The sequence below is a fragment of the Anopheles funestus genome, chromosome 3RL (genome assembly GCF_943734845.2).
Source record: "Anopheles funestus chromosome 3RL, idAnoFuneDA-416_04, whole genome shotgun sequence".
NCBI lineage: Eukaryota > Metazoa > Arthropoda > Insecta > Diptera > Culicidae > Anopheles > Anopheles funestus.
Window position 1 is genome coordinate 637,725 of NC_064599.1, and position 19,240 is coordinate 656,964.

The 19,240-nt window shown below is 45.1% G+C and overlaps 4 protein-coding genes across 9 annotated transcripts; 2 read left to right on the top strand and 2 right to left on the bottom strand.

The window, feature by feature from the left end:
- Positions 1 to 59: 59 nt before the first annotated feature.
- On the bottom strand, positions 60 to 2,795 carry LOC125768691 (xyloside xylosyltransferase 1). The gene has a single exon (XM_049436711.1). The coding sequence runs from the start codon at positions 2,159 to 2,161 to the stop codon at positions 923 to 925; it is 1,239 nt and encodes a 412-aa protein (XP_049292668.1). The 5' UTR covers positions 2,162 to 2,795; the 3' UTR covers positions 60 to 922.
- On the top strand, positions 2,762 to 14,556 carry LOC125768677 (protein dopey-1 homolog). 4 transcript variants are annotated; one of them, XM_049436675.1, is made up of 9 exons: positions 2,762 to 2,873; positions 4,854 to 11,809; positions 11,881 to 12,028; positions 12,092 to 12,244; positions 12,313 to 12,508; positions 12,939 to 12,950; positions 13,136 to 13,303; positions 13,373 to 13,511; positions 13,587 to 14,556. In XM_049436675.1, the coding sequence occupies exons 1-9, from the start codon at positions 2,861 to 2,863 to the stop codon at positions 13,797 to 13,799; spliced, it is 7,998 nt and encodes a 2,665-aa protein (XP_049292632.1). In that variant the 5' UTR covers positions 2,762 to 2,860; the 3' UTR covers positions 13,800 to 14,556. The 4 variants fall into 4 exon arrangements, with proteins under 4 accessions (XP_049292632.1, XP_049292633.1, XP_049292630.1 ...); XM_049436676.1 differs by lacking the exon at positions 2,762 to 2,873 and adding an exon at positions 2,883 to 3,356; XM_049436673.1 differs by lacking the exon at positions 2,762 to 2,873 and adding an exon at positions 3,363 to 4,250.
- Positions 14,557 to 14,594: 38 nt separating this feature from the next.
- Positions 14,595 to 16,950, top strand: LOC125768688 (peptidyl-alpha-hydroxyglycine alpha-amidating lyase 1). 3 transcript variants are annotated; one of them, XM_049436708.1, is made up of 4 exons: positions 14,595 to 15,122; positions 15,200 to 15,413; positions 15,489 to 16,517; positions 16,609 to 16,712. In XM_049436708.1, the coding sequence occupies exons 2-4, from the start codon at positions 15,236 to 15,238 to the stop codon at positions 16,614 to 16,616; spliced, it is 1,215 nt and encodes a 404-aa protein (XP_049292665.1). In that variant the 5' UTR covers positions 14,595 to 15,122; positions 15,200 to 15,235; the 3' UTR covers positions 16,617 to 16,712. The 3 variants fall into 3 exon arrangements, with proteins under 3 accessions (XP_049292665.1, XP_049292663.1, XP_049292664.1); XM_049436706.1 differs by having other exon boundaries at positions 15,489 to 16,950; XM_049436707.1 differs by having other exon boundaries at positions 14,595 to 15,104; positions 15,489 to 16,950.
- Positions 16,922 to 18,990, bottom strand: LOC125768686 (methyltransferase-like protein 25B). The gene is made up of 4 exons (XM_049436704.1): positions 18,465 to 18,990; positions 17,956 to 18,404; positions 17,106 to 17,872; positions 16,922 to 17,038 (listed from the first exon to the last, which is right to left on the bottom strand). Exons 1-4 carry the CDS (start codon positions 18,636 to 18,638, stop codon positions 16,962 to 16,964), a joined length of 1,467 nt encoding a protein of 488 aa, XP_049292661.1. The 5' UTR covers positions 18,639 to 18,990; the 3' UTR covers positions 16,922 to 16,961.
- Positions 18,991 to 19,240: the final 250 nt, after the last annotated feature.

The window sequence follows — 19,240 nt, forward strand, 5'->3', positions numbered from 1 at the left end:
ACAAAAGTATAAATTACACTCCCTGTTGAATTTTGTGTTTGATCGAATAAACGATGATATCAAAAAGGGAAAATTGGTTGTTTTTATTATTCGTTTTCGTTTCGATATTATGTCCAGCTAATTAGGCCATGTAAAATGGATTTCATGTGCTGGCCGCTCGCCTATTTCAACTGACTATCGCGTTTCCACAACGGTAAACGGTATGAAGAGATTCCGGTGTTTGACAGCAACGTGTTTGTTTAGTTCAAGCTTCCTCAAATCTTTTGTACGACCTAACCTAATTTGATTCTTATTCGTTTCCTTTACTAACTCACAAAATGTAAGGTTTTTAATAGTTAAAACCATCTCTATCAATTCCCTAGCACTTAAATACCTTCATACTGGCAGCTAATAAATGCACTAGGCGCGCTAAAACTATAGATTAAAACTGTATTTAAAAAATAAAACTCATTTCTGTAACATTGACAATCTAATATAACACAAAAACGAATGCACACAACGAAGTAACTATTGCACGGAAGGGGAAAGTTGGGAAACTTTTAGTTTTTCTTAAAAACTTAATTTCCAACATCGCTCCATTCGTCGTTGTACGATCGATCGACACTGTCTGGAAGAGCTGGTTCTAGCAGAATAGTCTAAGGCAAACAAAAGAAATCATCTACTCCGAATACGACCTTGCGTCGTATGTGGCGCTATTGACGAAATATGCGCAGAGAGACGTCGTTTCGGGTTGAGATCGTTATAAATAATCCTACAACATACTTTCCTCCCTATAGTCTATGGCTAACGAAACGCTAATATGGAATGTTAAAGAACGAATGGACAGTGGAAACTGGAATGTATAAACATATACAGTCGGAGGATTCGAAGAGAAGGATAGAGAGCGAAAACAATGTACAGACCATCTTCGATGAAGCATTGCCTACTCGGGTGCCCGCGTGTTGCAATTACCGTGGTATATCTTAACTGTGCCTTCACAGCGAAAGTAGCTATCGAAGATGTCACTGTATCCGTGTTCCCGCCACCACGTACATAGCTGGCGATTCCAAACGCAATCCAATCTGTAAATCAGTCCGGGAAACTCGAACCCCATCAGTGTGTAAAAGTCCTGATCGCCCAAATGACCCTGGAAGGAGTACTTCTCTGCCATGTTCTTCACGGTGGACTCCTTGATGATCTCCTCGTACAGCCGCGAGCGTCGAATGCGGTCAAGGTGCAGCATTACGACACCAGAATTCAGCCCCGGATATCCATGATTTCGCTTTTCATCGGCCGATGTTTTCTTGCTGCGCAATGCATCATTGGTAGTTGGCGACAAAACGTCTGTTGGCGGGGCCAGTTTGTCCAGATAGTACGGACTACCGAAGATTGTCTGCGGATTGTTCATCCGGTACCGAGAAAGAACATGCCGATACACGGGCGTCAACTCGGGAGCCAATCCAAACAACTGATCAGGTGCGAATAACTCGAACTGATCGAACAACTCCTTAATGGAAGCACGGAACACGACGTCACAATCTATCAAAATCGCTCGGCGCATGTTCCGATCGACGATGCGATGCAAGCCAAGCGACAACAGAAATAAGGCATCACTGTAATAGCTTCCGGAACGATAGTTGAACAGTGGCATCATCCCATGCACGATGTCGCTAATCTTCTCCGCACAGTCCCGAACATCATACAGCGTGTAGAATGCAGTTCTATGAAATCGTTCGATCTGCTGCTTGATCAGCTCTTCCGCCGATCGTTCGCTCTGCTCGTCTGTGATGATGTGCAGGTGAAGCTCGATCGTGCTATATTTGAGGAGACTGCGAAGAAATAATTCCAACTGACTGTGCAGAATCTGATTTTGGCTTTCCTTTGTGTAAATGAGGAAGATGTTGTACTCGGTATCGTTAGTACCCTTCGAGACGTACTTTACGCGTTTCAGCTTGCTTGCCAATTGGTCACTGATACCGTCTTCACTTCCCGTACCGTTTCGGTGCTTTCCTTCATGGGGCTTATGCTGGTGATGGTGATTACTGTGCACCAGAGCTGCCGCCGCTGCCAGCCGTTCCGGGGTATCCTTCTGCACCAGATGCCGATTGAAGACGCTACTGTTGGCATAGATAAACAGTAGAAACCCGCTGGCCACAATAAACACCAGTAGCGCCTTGTTCATGCCTATCTGACCGATCCGTGGCAGCGCGAGCCACCACCGCCACCACCGTCGACGTCGTTGCCACCAATCGAAGATAGCCAGAGCTTTCCCGTTGCGATTCTACGAACCACCCGTCTGGTGCCGATGTTCACGCTGCTCGCAAGTCTTCAGGACCTACGAGACCTAGTTTCATAATCGGCTCGCGTGTGGCCTCCTTTCCTGCGAAATCCTCCCAAACCGTCTGCGGGCCACCACACAAACACTTGCACAGACACACTCCTTATCCAAACGTGTCCTAGATGCGCTTCACCATTATCTGGAACGGCACTGCAATTTCTCCTTCGTCTATTAGATTACCGTAAACGAATGCTTTGCCAGCGAGAGTTTCAGAGTTGTGTTTTCAACCCTCGCATTATCCTTTTTTTCTGCACTTGATGACATTTGGTGGGCTTCCTTCGACTTGCACCCCACTCTGTGTAGAGCTTTTCTGGCATTTCGCCAAGGGAAGCTTGAAATGCAGTCTCCGATTGACAGTTGGGTTTGTTTTGGGAACGTCACTCCGAGCGGAGCTTTTGACGTGTCGTGTCAATAGGAAAACAAGAACAAAAAACGTAAATAGCAATACACACTCGCTGGAGGTCAACAAAGGCAATTGTGCGAGCGCAACGAAACAGATGCGTGGACCGTGAGTGCAGTTTCGTACCCAAGACGGTTGCCCTTATGCTTCAAAAAGGTCAGCAGCAATTGTTTCTTGTTCCGCGAAAGTGTGACACTGTGATTGTTCTGTGAGCTGTCAAACGCGCGAAACCTTGTTTATCTGCTGCAGCGAGACGTTGACATCATCGATTTTTTCCCAACACAAATCATTTCGTCTGCGGTTTCGCATAGGAAAACTGTTTCGCTATATACAAACGGGTGTCTCGCAACGGATATGTTGTTCTGGAAGATTCATAGTGGTTGTGTGTGTGTGTGGTGAGAGTGAGTTTTTGGAAAACCAAAGAAAATCCTCAAGAGATTACGATGCACGAAACAAGTATCAGCAGTACGAGCAGCAAAGTGGATCACACAAAGAAATAGATCAAGTGCGCGAAAGAGCTTATGCTGGTGGTGGGAGAGCGCTATATGTTAGCTGAACTAGTGTGGTTGGCCAGCTGTTTCAAAAAGGGGGTGCGTTGTAGAAACGGGCACATGAGAGCAGTGTGAAGACGAAACACACGTAAGTCAATGGAGCTCCCGGGGCTTATGGATAACGGATGCAACACTATATGGCTTACATGGAACCAACCCAAGCCAACGGCAATAACCACCACGGCAACAATAGTAGTAGTAGTAGTAGTAATGCACATAACTACGCAAAAATTTTCTAGCGAAGAGACCGGAAAATGTGTTATGGCAGCTAGTTGGGGGTGTTCGTAATTCGATTGGGGTGTTCTCCCCCGCACACGCATCAGATAACTGTACTGTATGGGTTTTCACTACTGTTTGCTCTGATTTCTTAAAGGAGCAAACATCCTTAACTACGGTACTGTACTCGTAACATCGCTTTAGAATTCGAGCAGGGTTCTTGCCACACGGTGCATTAGATGAGTCAGGGCAAAGTGCCGTTTGTTTGTTCTATCATGGTGGAGACGACGGCCCATTATCGAAATTTTCGACCCGTTCCGGCCTACTCTTATCAGAATTGTTCGACAACGCGTATAACGCAAATACAAAGGCATAGGTATTTCCAACCGTCCTCTCTGCCCTCCTACTCCGTAGAGCGGTGCCATAGGTTTGGTTGAATCACACGAAAATTGCATCAACTAGCACTCACATTGCCCCTACACAATGGTTTAGTGTAAATCACCTTTTGCTATGCTGCTGTTGTGTGCGACCCTGTGCGATGTGGATCTACCACATTGATGATGGAGGGGGTCGTTGTCGCTTATTAGCAGCAAGTCGTCGCGGTCGTCGTCATCTAGCAACCGAGCACTGCGTAGTGTGCCGTGTTGGAAGTAGCATATAGCAAAGGCGAATTTTGTAACCTCAGGTTACTCGGATGTGTTCTTGCTGGAGTTAGTGGAACACTCCTAAAATAATACGATGAAAACACGCAGCAAGAAAAAGCAAGGTGCGTTATAAAAGGGATAGACGGTGCACCTTGAAGTTGTCCGTTAAATAGATCAACATTAGGACCAGCAACCTTGACCAGCACGTCTTCGAATATTCACACCAGTTCACTTAGTTTGTGTCTGCAGTTCATTTATCTATAAACCGAAGAAATATGTTGTTTACCTGTCGAAGACGGTGGAAGGCCGTGTATCTCTGCTTCTAGCTGATTTGTCTTCTTGTTGAATCCGTGCCATTCACGCGGCTTATCTTTCTTTCTTCAAGTCAATATGTTAGTTGGTTGCGTGTGCTTTTCATCTTCACACAGAACACACATTGGTATCTTTTGCTGAACATTCAAACCGGGCCCAACCGATTGATATCTTCTGTGGGGATTCACACATTGCCGAAGCTTCCTAGTGTGACCGGTTTTAGCCGTAGTGTTATCAGCATTTGTCCTCAAATGCTATGCAACATGTGGCGGAACTATATGCGTGCTATGTTTTCTGCAGCAAATGTTTGCCTAGTGGGACCTGTTAAAACAAACAGTCTCGTATTCGTGACGGCACTGTTATGTTGTTTGTTCAGAAGTTCTGAAAGTTGTTTTTTCGCTTTGTATTTTTAGCTTCTGCAAGCACAACAAAAACTGGAAATTCCAAGACTCAGTTAACCATGGACAGCGCAACGGGTTCCGGGCTGATGGAGGAGTATGATCTGATGAAACAACAAAAGTATCGCGTGTACATCTCGAACATAGATAAGGCGCTGAAAAACTTCGAATATTCCAGTGAATGGGCCGATCTGATCTCGGCGCTCGGCAAACTCAACAAAGTGATCTCCTCCAACGCACAGTTTCAAATAATTCCGCGGCGGATCAAAATTTCAAAGCGCTTGGCACAATGCATGCATCCAGCGCTACCTTCCGGCGTGCATCTGAAAGCACTGGAGTCGTACGACGTCATCTTCAGCAACATCGGCGTGGAAAGGCTCGCCTCCGAGCTGTTCATTTACAGTGCTGGATTGTTTCCGCTGTTGGGCTACTCGGCAATGAACGTTCGGCCGACTTTGCTTTCCATCTACGAGAAGTACTTCGTACCGCTCGGCGAGAAGCTGCGACCCGCATTGAGCGGGTTTCTGAGTGGAGTGTTTCCAGGACTTGAAGCCGGTCAGGATCACTTTGAGCGTACGAACCAGCTACTGGATAAAGTGTGCACAGCTGTGCAGCTGGAATGTTTCTACACCTGTCTATGGGAGTGTATTGTAACAAATGCGTCCGTACGATTGCCGGCTATTACGTACGTGCTGGAACACTACGACAAGAAGTTGCCATGTGCAGTTCAACGAGAACTAATGGGCAGCAGTGCGGAGCTGATGGTGAATGGGTTGTGCAGTTGTCTAAATGACACTGTTATATTGGTGCAGCGAAATACGCTCGAGTTTCTACTGTTGGCCTTTCCAATGCACGATCCATTGCTGTCCGAGATGTACACTACGCGACTGGTCAAAACGGCTCTCAAAACGATTCTACGACGAGACATGTCCTTAAACCGGCGTCTATACTCTTGGCTGCTCGGAGCCGACACTAGCATGGGCAAACATATGCAAGGGACAATAGCAGTGGGAACGGCTGCTTCAGCTTCGACGGCGAATTCCTCCGAACCGTACGATCCGAACACATATTTCGAGCGACACGCAAAAAACCGCTTAATAGCCGCGTTTAAGATGATCCTGAAGGAGAGCATAACACACACCCCAGTTGATCTTAGTCCGTATAGGATACTGATTTCGTTGCTTGACAAGGCAGAAATCGGTTTACGTATTCTCGACGATCTTCTCTGTGACATTATCCGTGCAATATCGCTCTGTAATGGTAATCTTGAGGTTCAAAAGTCGGCCAATTTGTTGTTCTCGACGTTCGATCCAGCGTACATATGGAATTATATGGCACGGTTGTATCGTGAAGCCGCAATTCGGACAGAACGGCAAAGAACCGACACGGAACCGATACGGATCGATTCAGGTACAGCTACCACAGTGGAGGTGTGCCATTTGACAGAGTTCCTATTGGAAACGCTCTCGCTGGAGATGTACAACGAGACAACGCGCGTCCATTTGCCCAAGTTCCTACTTTCGCTTATCTCCATGCTCACCATGTACGAGAACAATATGCACTCGATTGAAGTAGCCTCGTCGTTGCGGTTGCTAGTGAAAATAGTCTCCAAAATCCAACCCATGATCATGTCGGAAAAGGTTTTCGATTTAACATTAAACAGAAGCACCAACTCTACCCCTCATAATGTCACCGGATTGCAGGGTGACGGAACGAAAGAATGCAACAATCTCGAGAAGAGTAGCAGTGATTCTAAAATACACGAAACCTCACTGCAAGTGTTGGAAAATGGTACATTTCAGCGATCCAGCTCGAGTCAGGGATTGCACAAAAAGGGCAGCGGAGGAGGATCTGGTCCAGGAAGCGGAAAATACAGTAAAAAGAGCAAAAAATCCAAGTCATACACTAAGCTGAGCGAGCTCAATTCCAGCCGGGAGGGTTCACTGAAGGGAAGTAAAACGAAGATCAACCACACGGAATCGGAAATAAAGATAAGTGGCGCGAGTTCCACACCGAACTTAGAAAATGACATCGGAGTCAATGGAAACGAGTTGGCTAGTAGTACAGAAGATGATTCAACCGAAGTACGGAAGCGGTATAGCTGTAGCAGCAGTAGTAGCACAAGCAGTAGTAGCAGTAGCAGTTGTAACAGCAATTCAAATAGTTGTCGAAGTCGGAGCAGTATCGGCAGTGGAGCAGAAGATTCCTGCATGGGGAAAGGGATCATCATACAGGTTCCCTCAGAAAACGGAGGTATTGCTGCTGCTGCTGCTGCTGCAGGTGGGTCCACAGTAGCTCAGTTACCCGACTGTCCCATCTTGGATCGCTGTATACGACAGTATGTGTCCTTTTTCGAACTTTACATATGCCGCAGGCTGTTATCTCACGTGGACAGTTCGTGTGGTGAACATGTGAGTCTGCAGGAGAATGTTATTCTGAATGTAAATGACCCCGCGGCGAGTACGATATCTTCGAGCGATCAGGATTTGATTGTTATTAATACACTAATGTGCGAACTGAATGAAGTGTTTGAAACACTTTTGACAAATGCACAGTCTTCGAGAGTTAAACTTAGCGCAATGCTGGCACAGTCGGTGGAGCGACGATCGGATGCATCTGCTGCCAAAGTCCCAGTTCGAGAGATGAACCGAAAGCAGGATTACGAAATAGCGCAGCTGGTGCGAGGCAATGAAAAATTATTCCGAGTCTCACACACACCCGTCTGTGAATCGTTAAGAAATGCTCTCAAGTTGGCCTGCAACGTTCTTACGGAAATGTCTTCGTTTCCAAGCTACCGAAACGAGGGTGGAAACACGGAACATTTGGATGACGTGCCAGGTTGGCTTAAGGCACTTACCGTGCTAGCAATCTTCGTTAGCGACCTGGATACACAGCTCTCTGCTGCACAAACGTTGATCGACATGATTGGCTTACTCCGAACGAACGGAAAGAAATCGTCCAAGGAGGCTAGCAATGGCAAAACGATCGTGCTTATGATGCCATTGCTGAAGCTATCACACGTTAACTGTTTGGAGAGGCGTACCAAAGTGTTTCAGGTGCTGACCACGATGCTTTGGGATTATCTCGAAGCGTCTCGACCAGAGGCACGCATCATAAGCCAACTATTGTACCGTATACACAACTGTCTTGATAGTCGGTTTACGGAACATGTTATAATTGATCGATTACTCGTACCCCAAACCTTGTTTGACGATGATGAAACTGCTGAAGATCACTACCGAGGTGTGATGGAGCGCACCGTGCGACGTCGCGATCCGTCAGCACTGCACGCTCTTTGGCAAATTCCGGTATTAGCGAAAACAGAATTGAAAATCGATTCAGAAGGTTTTCGCAAATTTCAATTGCTGTGGAAGCTTGGTCGCGACACCTACCACGGAAACGAGTTTGAGAAGCTGTTATTTTTGGTACTAGATTCGCTCACCTTACCTAGGAATGTTTCGATTCAGGTGAAGACGGCTAATTGGCTGCGAGAGGCACTAGTGCGTGGCGATATAGGACGTATATTGAAGTTGCTCTTGAAAATTTTGTTAAACGAAAGCACGAAGCGTTTAAGTATCTTCTGTCCAAAGCGGTTAAAAGGAACAGGAGCAGGATCAGAGCTGGATGATAGTACTACGAATGGTGGATCTGTAAGTGAGTGGGAGAAGGAGTTACTCACCGATGCAGACGTGCAGTTAAATCAAACTTGCTTTGCGGTCAGCTCGGAAGATGGTCAGATACGGTACCATATGGATCCAACTGCTGGTTTGGGCAAGAAGCGAAGTCCCATCAGATCAATTCAGAAAAAGATATTTGGCGTCTCCATTGGTGGAGGAGGCAGCGGCAATTCCAAGGGAGGTGATGCTGGACGCTCTGGCAATCCCGGAACTGGTGGACACCTGATTTTGTCCAACTATGTAACGAACGAAAGTGTTGGAAAGAAGGTGCAGCAGGTGGGTGGTTTACCATCAGAGCAGGGAGACGACGGAGGACAATACGGAAAGATTTCGGTGATTATCAATCCACTAGAATCAGACCAATTACCCACAAAAGCCACTTCAATGAGAAATCGGTCTAATTCGATGGGACTTTTAGCAGCCGTCGATATGGATAGCGGTATTTCGGAACCGAGTTCTCTTGCCACACCAGGAGGATCGTCCCAGTTCGGGAAGAAGGAATTCCACCGTTCAACGTCCGATCTTGATGATACGAATGATAGTGAGCCGGACTTTCCAGGACATACACGAGGGAAGCAACGAAACAGTAGACTCCGAGGCTCGGAGGGATATATAGATAATGAACCGATCAAACGATACGTCGAAGATGGCCCAATAGTGGATTTCATTAGCAAATCAAGTGATCGTTTTCGCAATCGTAAAACATACCTCATCTCATCGGGAAACCTCTCTGGCGCTGGGGAGGACTCGCTGCTTTCCGGTTCCTCCTATACGTTGACAAACGGATTATCTCCGTCGGCGAATGGAACAATCACCACTGATGAAATTACAAACGAGGATGGAAGTATCACTATGACTACGACGACTACCACCAGTGCATTCGCTGAAGGCTCGGCTGGCAGCGAAGAAGAAAAGGCAGCTCCGAAAGTGACGTTCACTCGCATCAAGAGCTGGCGCAATGGAAATAAACTGTACCCTTTCCATACACACTTTCTTGTGTACGAGTCTGTGTTCAATACGAAGCAGGTCCTGTATATGATCGAAACACTGCGCAATATTCTCACGAATGATGCTCGCTTCTTTTTATGCCTCTCGGTGACGACCTCCGTCTCAAGTGGGCAAATCAAATCGTTGCTTCTACGTCACCGGCGCAATATCTTTGGCAAGGGCTTTACGGAGGCCCGAGACGACTCGGAGCATCAGAATTTGTACCGTGGAAGCATGTATCTAGAGGTGATACTCACCGTACTGCTGTACTATACGCGCAGCTATCAGACCGATCAGGGCAGGGATGGCAAAGGAAGGCAACCGTCACGTGACGATTTTAATACGAACGCCAAGATTCAGCTTGAGTGTATTGAGCTGATGACCACGATTTTCGGTGAGTTATTGGCAGTGGTACGGGACGTGGGCAAAAATCTCGCCAACTACGTTGCGGACCTGCTGGACAAGTGTAAGGTGCAGAAGGTTGTGCTCTATTGTTTGGCGTCCTCGGTGAACTATTTCTCTAGCCCCGGCGGCTATACTTGCCCTGCGGATGAGGTGCTTCGGTACAGTGATCCGGAAAGCACGCGTCAAAATGCAGAGGCATACCAAATCGAGCTTCTTCGCTTGCTGCTAGCATTGTTGAAACTGGAGCATGAGATCATGTTGCAACGTACGGACGGTGTGGAGGGAAGTGCAGTATCGGGAACATCTGGAACACCCAATATTGTGGGAAGTTCAACGACGAGCAGTAAGAGTGGTGCTGTCACCTCTTCAAGTACTTCTCCAACTAAGGTTGCACCGGAAACAAAGCGTACGTACCGCTATACACCCAACTTATTGCTCGCGCAACAACCCATGTTCCTGTCCACGATTTTGTCTGCGCTCGCATGCGATCGATTGCAGCACGTGCACAAGAACTGGACCGATATGATAACGGCCTGCCTGACTTGTCTACCGCCCGGCAACCTCACAAACATCGTGATCAGCGTGATTCATCAGCTCTGCAATAACCTGGACAGGGTGACTAGGCGCGAGCGCATCCTTGTACAATCGATCGACTACATCGTCTCGCAGCTTGAAGCAATCACAGTTCTTGCCCACTACTGCCTGTTAGATAGTTCGCAACAAATTTCACTCGCTAGCATGTTCAATGCATCCACGGGATCGAATAACGGCTTAACTTCCGCAACGGCAAACCAATCCGGACAGATCATTAACAATATAATGAATGTGTTTCTGTCCTACTCTTCTTCGTTGCTGAGCGGTGGCATAAATCAACAGGTGAAGAAGAACCACCAAGAAGTGGCAAAAGCGGCTATTTTAAGTCACCTACCTCGTATTATTATCACTATCGCCACGCTCTGGGAGACGACCATCAGCGATTTTCGGAGAGGAAAGCATCAGCTGTTGGAATTCCTGAGTCCTATCTCAATGCACTATGGCACTAACTTCCTGACCGCGATTGCTGTTGCTTGGTATGAGCGTAGTAATAATGATTTTTCGGGTAAGGCGTCAACTGCAAGTGAAGCAACGGGAAATGAAGCTGCCGACGTGGATTTCTTTGACATTATGTCAAAAGCGCTACCTCAAGCGAGCGATAACCAACTTCTATTGGTGAAGTTGATCACTGGTATACGTATCATGTCGGTGGATTCCTTTATACAAACGATGCATCAGGTCATTAAAAGCCCACCCGCGATCTATCAACCGCCGGTGGGCCTAAATCTGGAAGTGAGCGCACTGGAACTGTTATACTTTTTCCTAATATCCGGTGTTTCACCTGCGCAGTACACTGACTGCTGGAGTTCGTTGTACGCGTTATTAAAGGACTGCCTGGGACTGCAAATAACGGCACAGTTTGTAGCACTTTCCATACTGAACGAGTTTGTGCAGCGATGCCCGACGATGCCGTTCTCGGACAAGAAGGACCTTCGGGACTTACACGACGTGACTTCACGTTTGGTGGAAGCGGTGTCGAATGTAGCCGGTTCCTGCCTCGAACAGACAACCTGGCTGAGGCGCAACCTGTCGGTGAAAGAGGAATTTAGTTCAATCGAGAGCACAGGAAAGGATGGTCTGTTGATGCCTTCGAATCAGCACTACTCGATACAGGCACAGTCGATTCTGGCCACCATTCTAGCATCGTTACTTGACGTTGCGTTCAGCTCGCAGGAAAAGGATAAAGTGACGACTATCGTTACCGGTGTAATGTACAATATCGTGCCTTACCTTAAAACGCACACCGTGAAAAACATTCCGACATTTCACGCCTGCTCGAATCTGCTGGCCAGCTTAAGCACATACCAGGTGATTATGATTCTAAAGACTGGACTAAATTATCACATACCGTAAATTTACATGCGTTTGTTGTCTTGCAGTACATTCGAAAAGCTTGGCGAAAGGATGCGCTTGATTTGCTGTTGGATACTGCATTCTTTCAAATGGATAGCCGCTGTTTGCCGTACTGGAAAACTATTCTGGATAGTTTAATGACCTGTGATAATACTACCTTTAGAGATCTTATGAGTAAGTGGACTCGTGCCATAGAAGGAACCATCGAAAGTTAATTCGAAAGTTTCGTATCCACAGATCGTTTACCATTAGCGCAAACCGGAACATTGAATATATTTACGTCCAAGGAGCAGGAATATGAGCAGCGCGCGTTGTTGCTGAAGCGGCTTGCTTTTATCATTTTCTGCAGCGAAGTAGATCAGTACCATAAATATATGCCGGAGATTCAAGGTACTTACTATTTGCGATCTTTATTAGTAAAAGTATGTGTGGAATAATTTCACTGTGTTTGCTTTCAGAACAACTTGCTAACAGTTTGCGTCTACCCCAAGTAGTGCCGTTAATCCAATCGGCTGTTTTCTTGTGCTTCCGAGTGCTGCTGCTGCGAATGTCAGCCGATCATGTGACCAGCCTTTGGCCAATCATCATCGCAGAAATGGTCCAAGTGTTTCTATCGATTGAACAGGAGCTTATGACGGATACGGAAGAATTTAGGTATGATAGCATTTTCATAAACTAATTTGATCGGCACAACTTGAACAGAACTACTTTTCTTTCACTGGTCTTTTTGTTGTTAACCCCACAACCTCCTACGTATATTGTAGTATAAACCCTTCTTTTCGGTACTTTCTATTCTTCACGCTTTGATTATCCATTTTCAATTTCTTTCTATTTTCTTGACACTTTGGGTGTTTGTTGCTGTTGTTTTTAGCATGCAGACGGGATTAGCTTTGTCTGCAGTTTTGGTTTTCTCATAGGTGTACAGTTCACTACTGATTGATGACTAAATATACGCATTTTCTCTTTGTTTTTTCCATCGTTTCCACACACACACCAATTAAAAAAAATCACTGTTCCTTCATTGGTTGTTTGTATTTCGTCATTTGAATACTGAACCACCATCATGCCCAACTTCTAAACACAGATCTCAATCAAGGTAAGAAAGACTATTGTACATCGAAAAGAAGAACAGAACATGTGTGTTCACTTGTGTCCATTAAATCGAAAAAATGGATGTGATCAGAATTAGCCTTTTGTTAAAAGGGATTATACTTATGCGCTCTGTAATCGATAATGCTTTCTGATACAACTTTCTTTTCTCTTCTGGGGTTAACGCTTTAGTCAACACATCCGTATGCTCTCGGGATTGGATACGGCTTGGGTCACGAACACAAGCAACGGACTTTATTCTTATGGACATCCGCACTGGCGAATGGTTCAACTAGAAACGGCCAAGTTACTCGAGTTGGGTTGCGTGTTGCCGGCAACCATTTTGCCGCACTTTCAAATGTAAGTACCGCGCTTGTCCAGCGGTCGATGGATTACAGGGGCTTTTGAATGATCCCTTCTTCGTTACAGGTACCGATGGGCATTCGTAAGCAGCCAAAACGAAAATCTACATAAATCGGGTGGATACGATGAGAAGAAAATGGCCTTCATACCTCATGTTTCCAGAATATCTCAACTAATGGATCTTCGCTATACATCTCACTCACCGGTAAGAGTGGTCAAGCGTTGACTCTTGCTTGTGCCTAAAGTTCTACTTGTTAATTTTTGGTGTCTTTGTTGATAGAAAACGCAAACCACAAAGGGTAAGCACATCATGCTGACATGCCAGTCGATAAACACCCTGCAAGACTTGTACGGCTTTTTTTCGACACTATCGATGCGCTGGCCATCACACATCTCATACAGTGACACTGAGAAGGACACAAAACAATGTTTGGAGGAAGTCGAGTACGTGCTGGCGCTGGACTTTTTGGAGAAAATTCCTTCAACTAAATAGTAGCAACAATCATACTTCTAGCAGTAGAAACCATTAGGTACAAGAGAGCACAGATACGCACACGATTGGTGCCAGCCACCATGAATCCATCACCTTTCGGAACCAATTCGTGATTTACTTCAGTATTGTTGTTTTTCAAGTACGAGTAGAACCATGGCAGAGTGCTCGTGATGTTCTAATGTTATCGTTTTCTTCCTCCTCCTCCTTCTCCTCCTCCTCCTCTTTCGTAAACTACATATTTCTCAAGTTCAATTCGAGAGCATTGAATGTGTCTCAAAAAAGCTAGATGAAATTCTGCATGCGCAGAACTCTGATATTAGCGTTAAGTTTATTATTTAGTAAGTATTCTTCCCAACTGTTTATGCTAATCTGAATTCAAGTCGTGTGCGTCACTCTTTTACATATGCGTCTATTTGTGTGAGTGTATGTGATTTAAAGATATCAAGACCATGTTTGACCTATCGATGTTTCCAAATATTCGGCTATAAAAGTGTGCAGGCTACCGATTGTTTGTGGAGTATTGATTAAGTAAAATTGCAATTGGAAAAGGGTACAGCGAAAGCGATAAGCGCATGGATGTGGAACGCAGTGTGATGTTAGTAAGTAAGTCGAGATGTAATTGTGAGTCGTTAGACAATGTGTATGCTTTATCTGTAGATGCAAGTAATCGAAGGGAGAAGAATGTTATCATAATTTATGATTGATGATTTTTAAGAATGATTTGATGAATTGATCAATAAATGCTGTTTGAACTACATTTTTATCAATGAATAATTTAACAAGTAATTCGTTAAGATATGCTTTTCGATCGTGTATGTGGGATAATAAATGTACTAGCGCAGGGGTCTCCAAACTACGGTCCGCGGGCCGCATGCCGCAATCAGGATTGATTGAAGCTCAAGGCCGTTGACGAAAAAAAACAATACGATCAAGTTCGTAATCTTTTAACTAAGCATTATAAACGCATGGAATGGCAAAGAATCTCGTTAGCAGGTAAGCGAGAAACTCGGCAGTAATAACACTTCTTTTGTTGCTGATGTGCGCTGGCCAGCTTTCCGTTCGATACATGAAGAACAGTTGAATAAACAGGAATGACGTCGAACCGATCGAACAAAATAACGTTCATTAGACCACGGAAGTATTAGTTGGCTGTGAAAATGCTACAGATCTGCGTGAAACAACCGGTGTTTTACGTTGGTGTAAGGTCACATTTTTGACGGCAATTGGGTACGTGCCCGTATCCATGACGACAAGAATCAAATCGCGGTTATCTCACATGCCCACTTGGTCTGTTAAGTGCTACAGGTTAAGTTTATATGTTTGGTGTGTGTTCTTTCTTATCAAAATCAGTGTAGCTTGTGTAATTCGTCATCCGATAAGGTTGTTGTTTCTTGTTTTAGCTCCGATTGAGTACGGTCGCAGTCTACAGTAAAATAATGTACAGAAAGCATCGCAAAAATCTTTCTAACTTGGACAAAATAGTGCTATGTTTGAGCGGGGCTTGGCTCATTTTGGTGAATACTGTTGAAGGGAGACCACAAACTGTGGCTCAAACAACACAGAGTTCGAGCAATAACGGGAATAATTCGACCATTTCACGGTTCGGTGCCCATGGTAACGATTACAATGCTGTACAGGTGCAAAGCAGCTTTGATTATTCAAATAACAGTTGTTCTTACCCTTCTACAGATTATGCATACGTGTCTAGTTGGCCAATTTTGGATCGCAAACTAGGGTCGGTATCGGCCGTGGCCATCGATGGTAGCGGTAACGTCGTCATATTTCATCGGGGATCCCACGTCTGGTCGTTTAATTCGTTCGACACGCAGAACGTATATCTAGAAGCAACAGGTGGTCCAATATCACAACATACGGTGTTAAAGTTTAGTCCCAATTCCGGCGATCTACTACAAGAATGGGGTGAAAACCTGTTCTACATGCCACACGGATTAGCGATAGATCACGAGCAGAACTACTGGCTCACGGATGTGGCCATGCATCAAGTATTCAAGTTCAACCTAAACCACTCAACGACCGAACCCGTGCTTACACTCGGAACTCGTTTCGAACCGGGCAACGACATGTATCACTATTGTAAACCAACTTCCGTCGCGATACTAAGAAGTGGTGAGTTTTTCGTTGCCGATGGTTACTGCAATGGTCGTATAGTAAAATACACACCGGAAGGTGTTCCCATCCTGTCCTGGGGGCGCAATTCCTTCCTACTGACACGAACGTTCACGCTCGCACCAGGACCAGTCCCTGCCAATTTCTTTGCTATTCCGCACGCATTAGCGGTGGTACCAGATCGTGACCTGTTGTGTGTGGCTGACCGGGAACAAGGCCGGGTGCAGTGTTTCCACACCAAAAACGGAACATTCCACTCGCAGTACAGCAGTCCAGAGATCGGCAATCGATTGTTTAGCGTGAAGTACATTGCATCGGACGGTGGGTTGTTGTATACCATTAATGGACCGGGTCTTGATCTCGATGCGGCGCCTGTAGGTGGATTCATAATGGAGATGGATAGCGGAAAAATAATTGGTCGATTTCAGCCGAGTAACCAGAAGCATGCGTTCAGCAACCCACATGAACTGGCCGTCGCTGACGATGGTTCGGAAGTGTATGTTGCGGAATTAGATCCACAGATGGTGCACAAGTTTCGTTTAATTTCACCACGACCATCCACATCGACACCCAATTCCGCTCGCATCGAAGGTGAGAACACATCCAATGGCCACTATTCCAGTGTGTCTGGAATGAAAAGTGCGTTGACCGCTGGTTCGATTGGAATATTTTCCATTGTTAGCACACTGATCGTGACCAGTCTGTTGGTGATACTGATGGCGCGCGTTATTTGCTTCCGATCCGGACAGGTATCCTCACGAGTAGACGAAGTACCACTGAGAAACATGGTCGACGAAGAGGGTTAGACGGTACTGATGCGCAAACGGTAGCATTATTTACAGCACGATCTGTGATCTAGAGGATGAACTTGGCGGAAAACACTTAAATTGAGGACTGATTGTGTAAATCCCAGTTCTGTCGCTTATGCAGCTTCCTAATCCCAGAGTATTTAATATTGAAACAAATTGTTTATTTAAATATAATTAAAGGTAAAGCCCCGTACTAACAACAGGCTAATAGATAAGGCGCCTCCAGTCATTTATATGCAGTGATTGCATGATTCCGCGGGGAAATGTATGGATCGAAAAGGACATCTATTCGAGCCTGTGCACCTGTGAGTAGAAAGAATTGAAATGAAAACAAAAACCTCGTGCCACGAACGGTATGCTTCTGGGGTACCTTTTTCGAGCAGAAACAGTAAACGGTCGTATAGGATGATGGTTTCTATGAGTGGTGCAAACATCAATCTTAGGGTATAAAACTTCACAACCTCTTCCCATCGGTTGAGATTAAGCTGCGTCTCCTCAGATTGGATATCTTTCGTCGGTATTATGAACCCCAGTCCAGCAACCGCATGTTGACAGTATTCTGCGAAGGTAACTTCCGTGGCCTTTATGCCACCTTTAAGTCCGGAATGTTTCAAATCAGGTCGAATACGTACTATAATGCTTTCGATAGCAGCTCGATAAGCGTGCACTTTTAGTTCACGATAATCGTTCCGCAACTTGTCCCGATATTGCTCAATCGCATGGCATCCAATTTCTCGAGCTTCGTAACTTAAGGCGAGTTTAGCCGTGCGACAAAAGTCACTAAGCGGGAAACCGAAATCGTTTGTCACGGCGTTCGAGATTGATTTTTCGCAGGAAAGCTTCATATAGCAGCAACAAACGAGCTTCACGAAACGACACTCTGGGCATGCAAGGAAAAGCCGAAGCAACGATGGTCCCAAATCGCCGCACGGATGCAAACCGATTATACCGAACTTAAACTCATCCGATTGCTGCTCTTTTTCGACGTTCAGTGCATCTCGCATGAGTTGCACGAAACGTACTGGATCAATGTGGTCGAGATTGACCTTCTCATGTAGATGGACGGGATGTGTGGTAGAACCGCATAAAGATGCATCGAGCTTTGCTAACCGGCGCCAAAGTTCAGCATCCTTTTGTCTATTGAAAGAAAGCACATTATTATCAACCGTTAATACCGTATTACATTGTGCGTAGTATGCACTTTTTACAATTTGCTTTACCTTGCCGCTTGGACGAACGATTCATTTTGCTCAAGACAACAGACACGAAACCCGAACCCGTAGGTAAGAGTACGAGCTAAGTTCCCCTGACCAGAACCAATATCAATCAGCGTGCCACAAAAGCTTTCAAATGGTTCATTTGAGCAGTTGATAGCGAATTGTTCAATCTCATGACGCTTTTTCAATTTGACCGATTTTTTAAATAAAGCTGGTCGTTTGTGGTACATACAGCTAGGAGAGCTTTGAAGCAGTTCCTTTGGTTTACTTCTGGTATGTACCAATCGACGAAAAAGAGATCGAAGGGCCAGCAACGTTAAAGGCCACACGTTTGTTTCTTGATTCCGTGTTTCAAAGAAAAGCAGCTCTGGAAGTTGGTGGATTGGGACACTGTTGAAACAGTGACTCCAACTGGGCGATAAATTGTTCCAGTGATTTTGGTGAAAAAAGTCCTGCAACCGATAGAGAGATTTAGAGAAAATGCACACACATGTTATTGTATTAGTTATTACCACTATGTACGCATCGATTAAAGGTTTGTAGACGTTTAAAACTTTGAAAGAATCAATGATTTTCTGCCGCAATTCCAACTGCAAACGTAAGCTCTCTTCCATTGTCTTGTTGTGTTTATTTTTGATATGTTTACCAACATATGTTGGATAGCTCAATTCAATAGATGCCGTCATGGTTGCGCTCTTATGTCAATCTTATTTATTTCGGAATTTTTAACAATAATATTTGTTTTCTTGAGATGAGATGTGAAGGTATTTTTGTGTATTATATTTTTAGAATAATAAAAATCTTCATTTCATGAATGGGGAAACAATAAAGAAAAATGCTATGGCAGAGGAGAGCACTAATGTCAGATGACAACATGTCATATAATGAACTGATATCAGTACCTTGGCTACCAGTGCGTAGGAAAATTCCAGCCTACTGCGATAGCGAAGAGGGAACTAAATAAATTCCGCAAATTTTCAATCTACCGACTTCATACCACTTGACCGTTAAATCGCGCATGCACACAACACATTTTTAGTGCGTAGGTGTCGAGAATAAAAAAAACGCAAATGAAAACAACCATTTGTGGAATTCCGATAGTGAAGTTGAAAGTCTATCATCAGCTGATACAGGTTGACAGCAAAGCATTGTGAGGTTTTGTTTATGTGATGGATAAGAATGTGCTCAGATTGCGTGTAACGAAGAGCCCTTCTTGCGTTCGATGCACCTAGGGCATGCATCATCGTTAGCTAATCTTACATTGATGGTTTCATTCGAGACGACAACA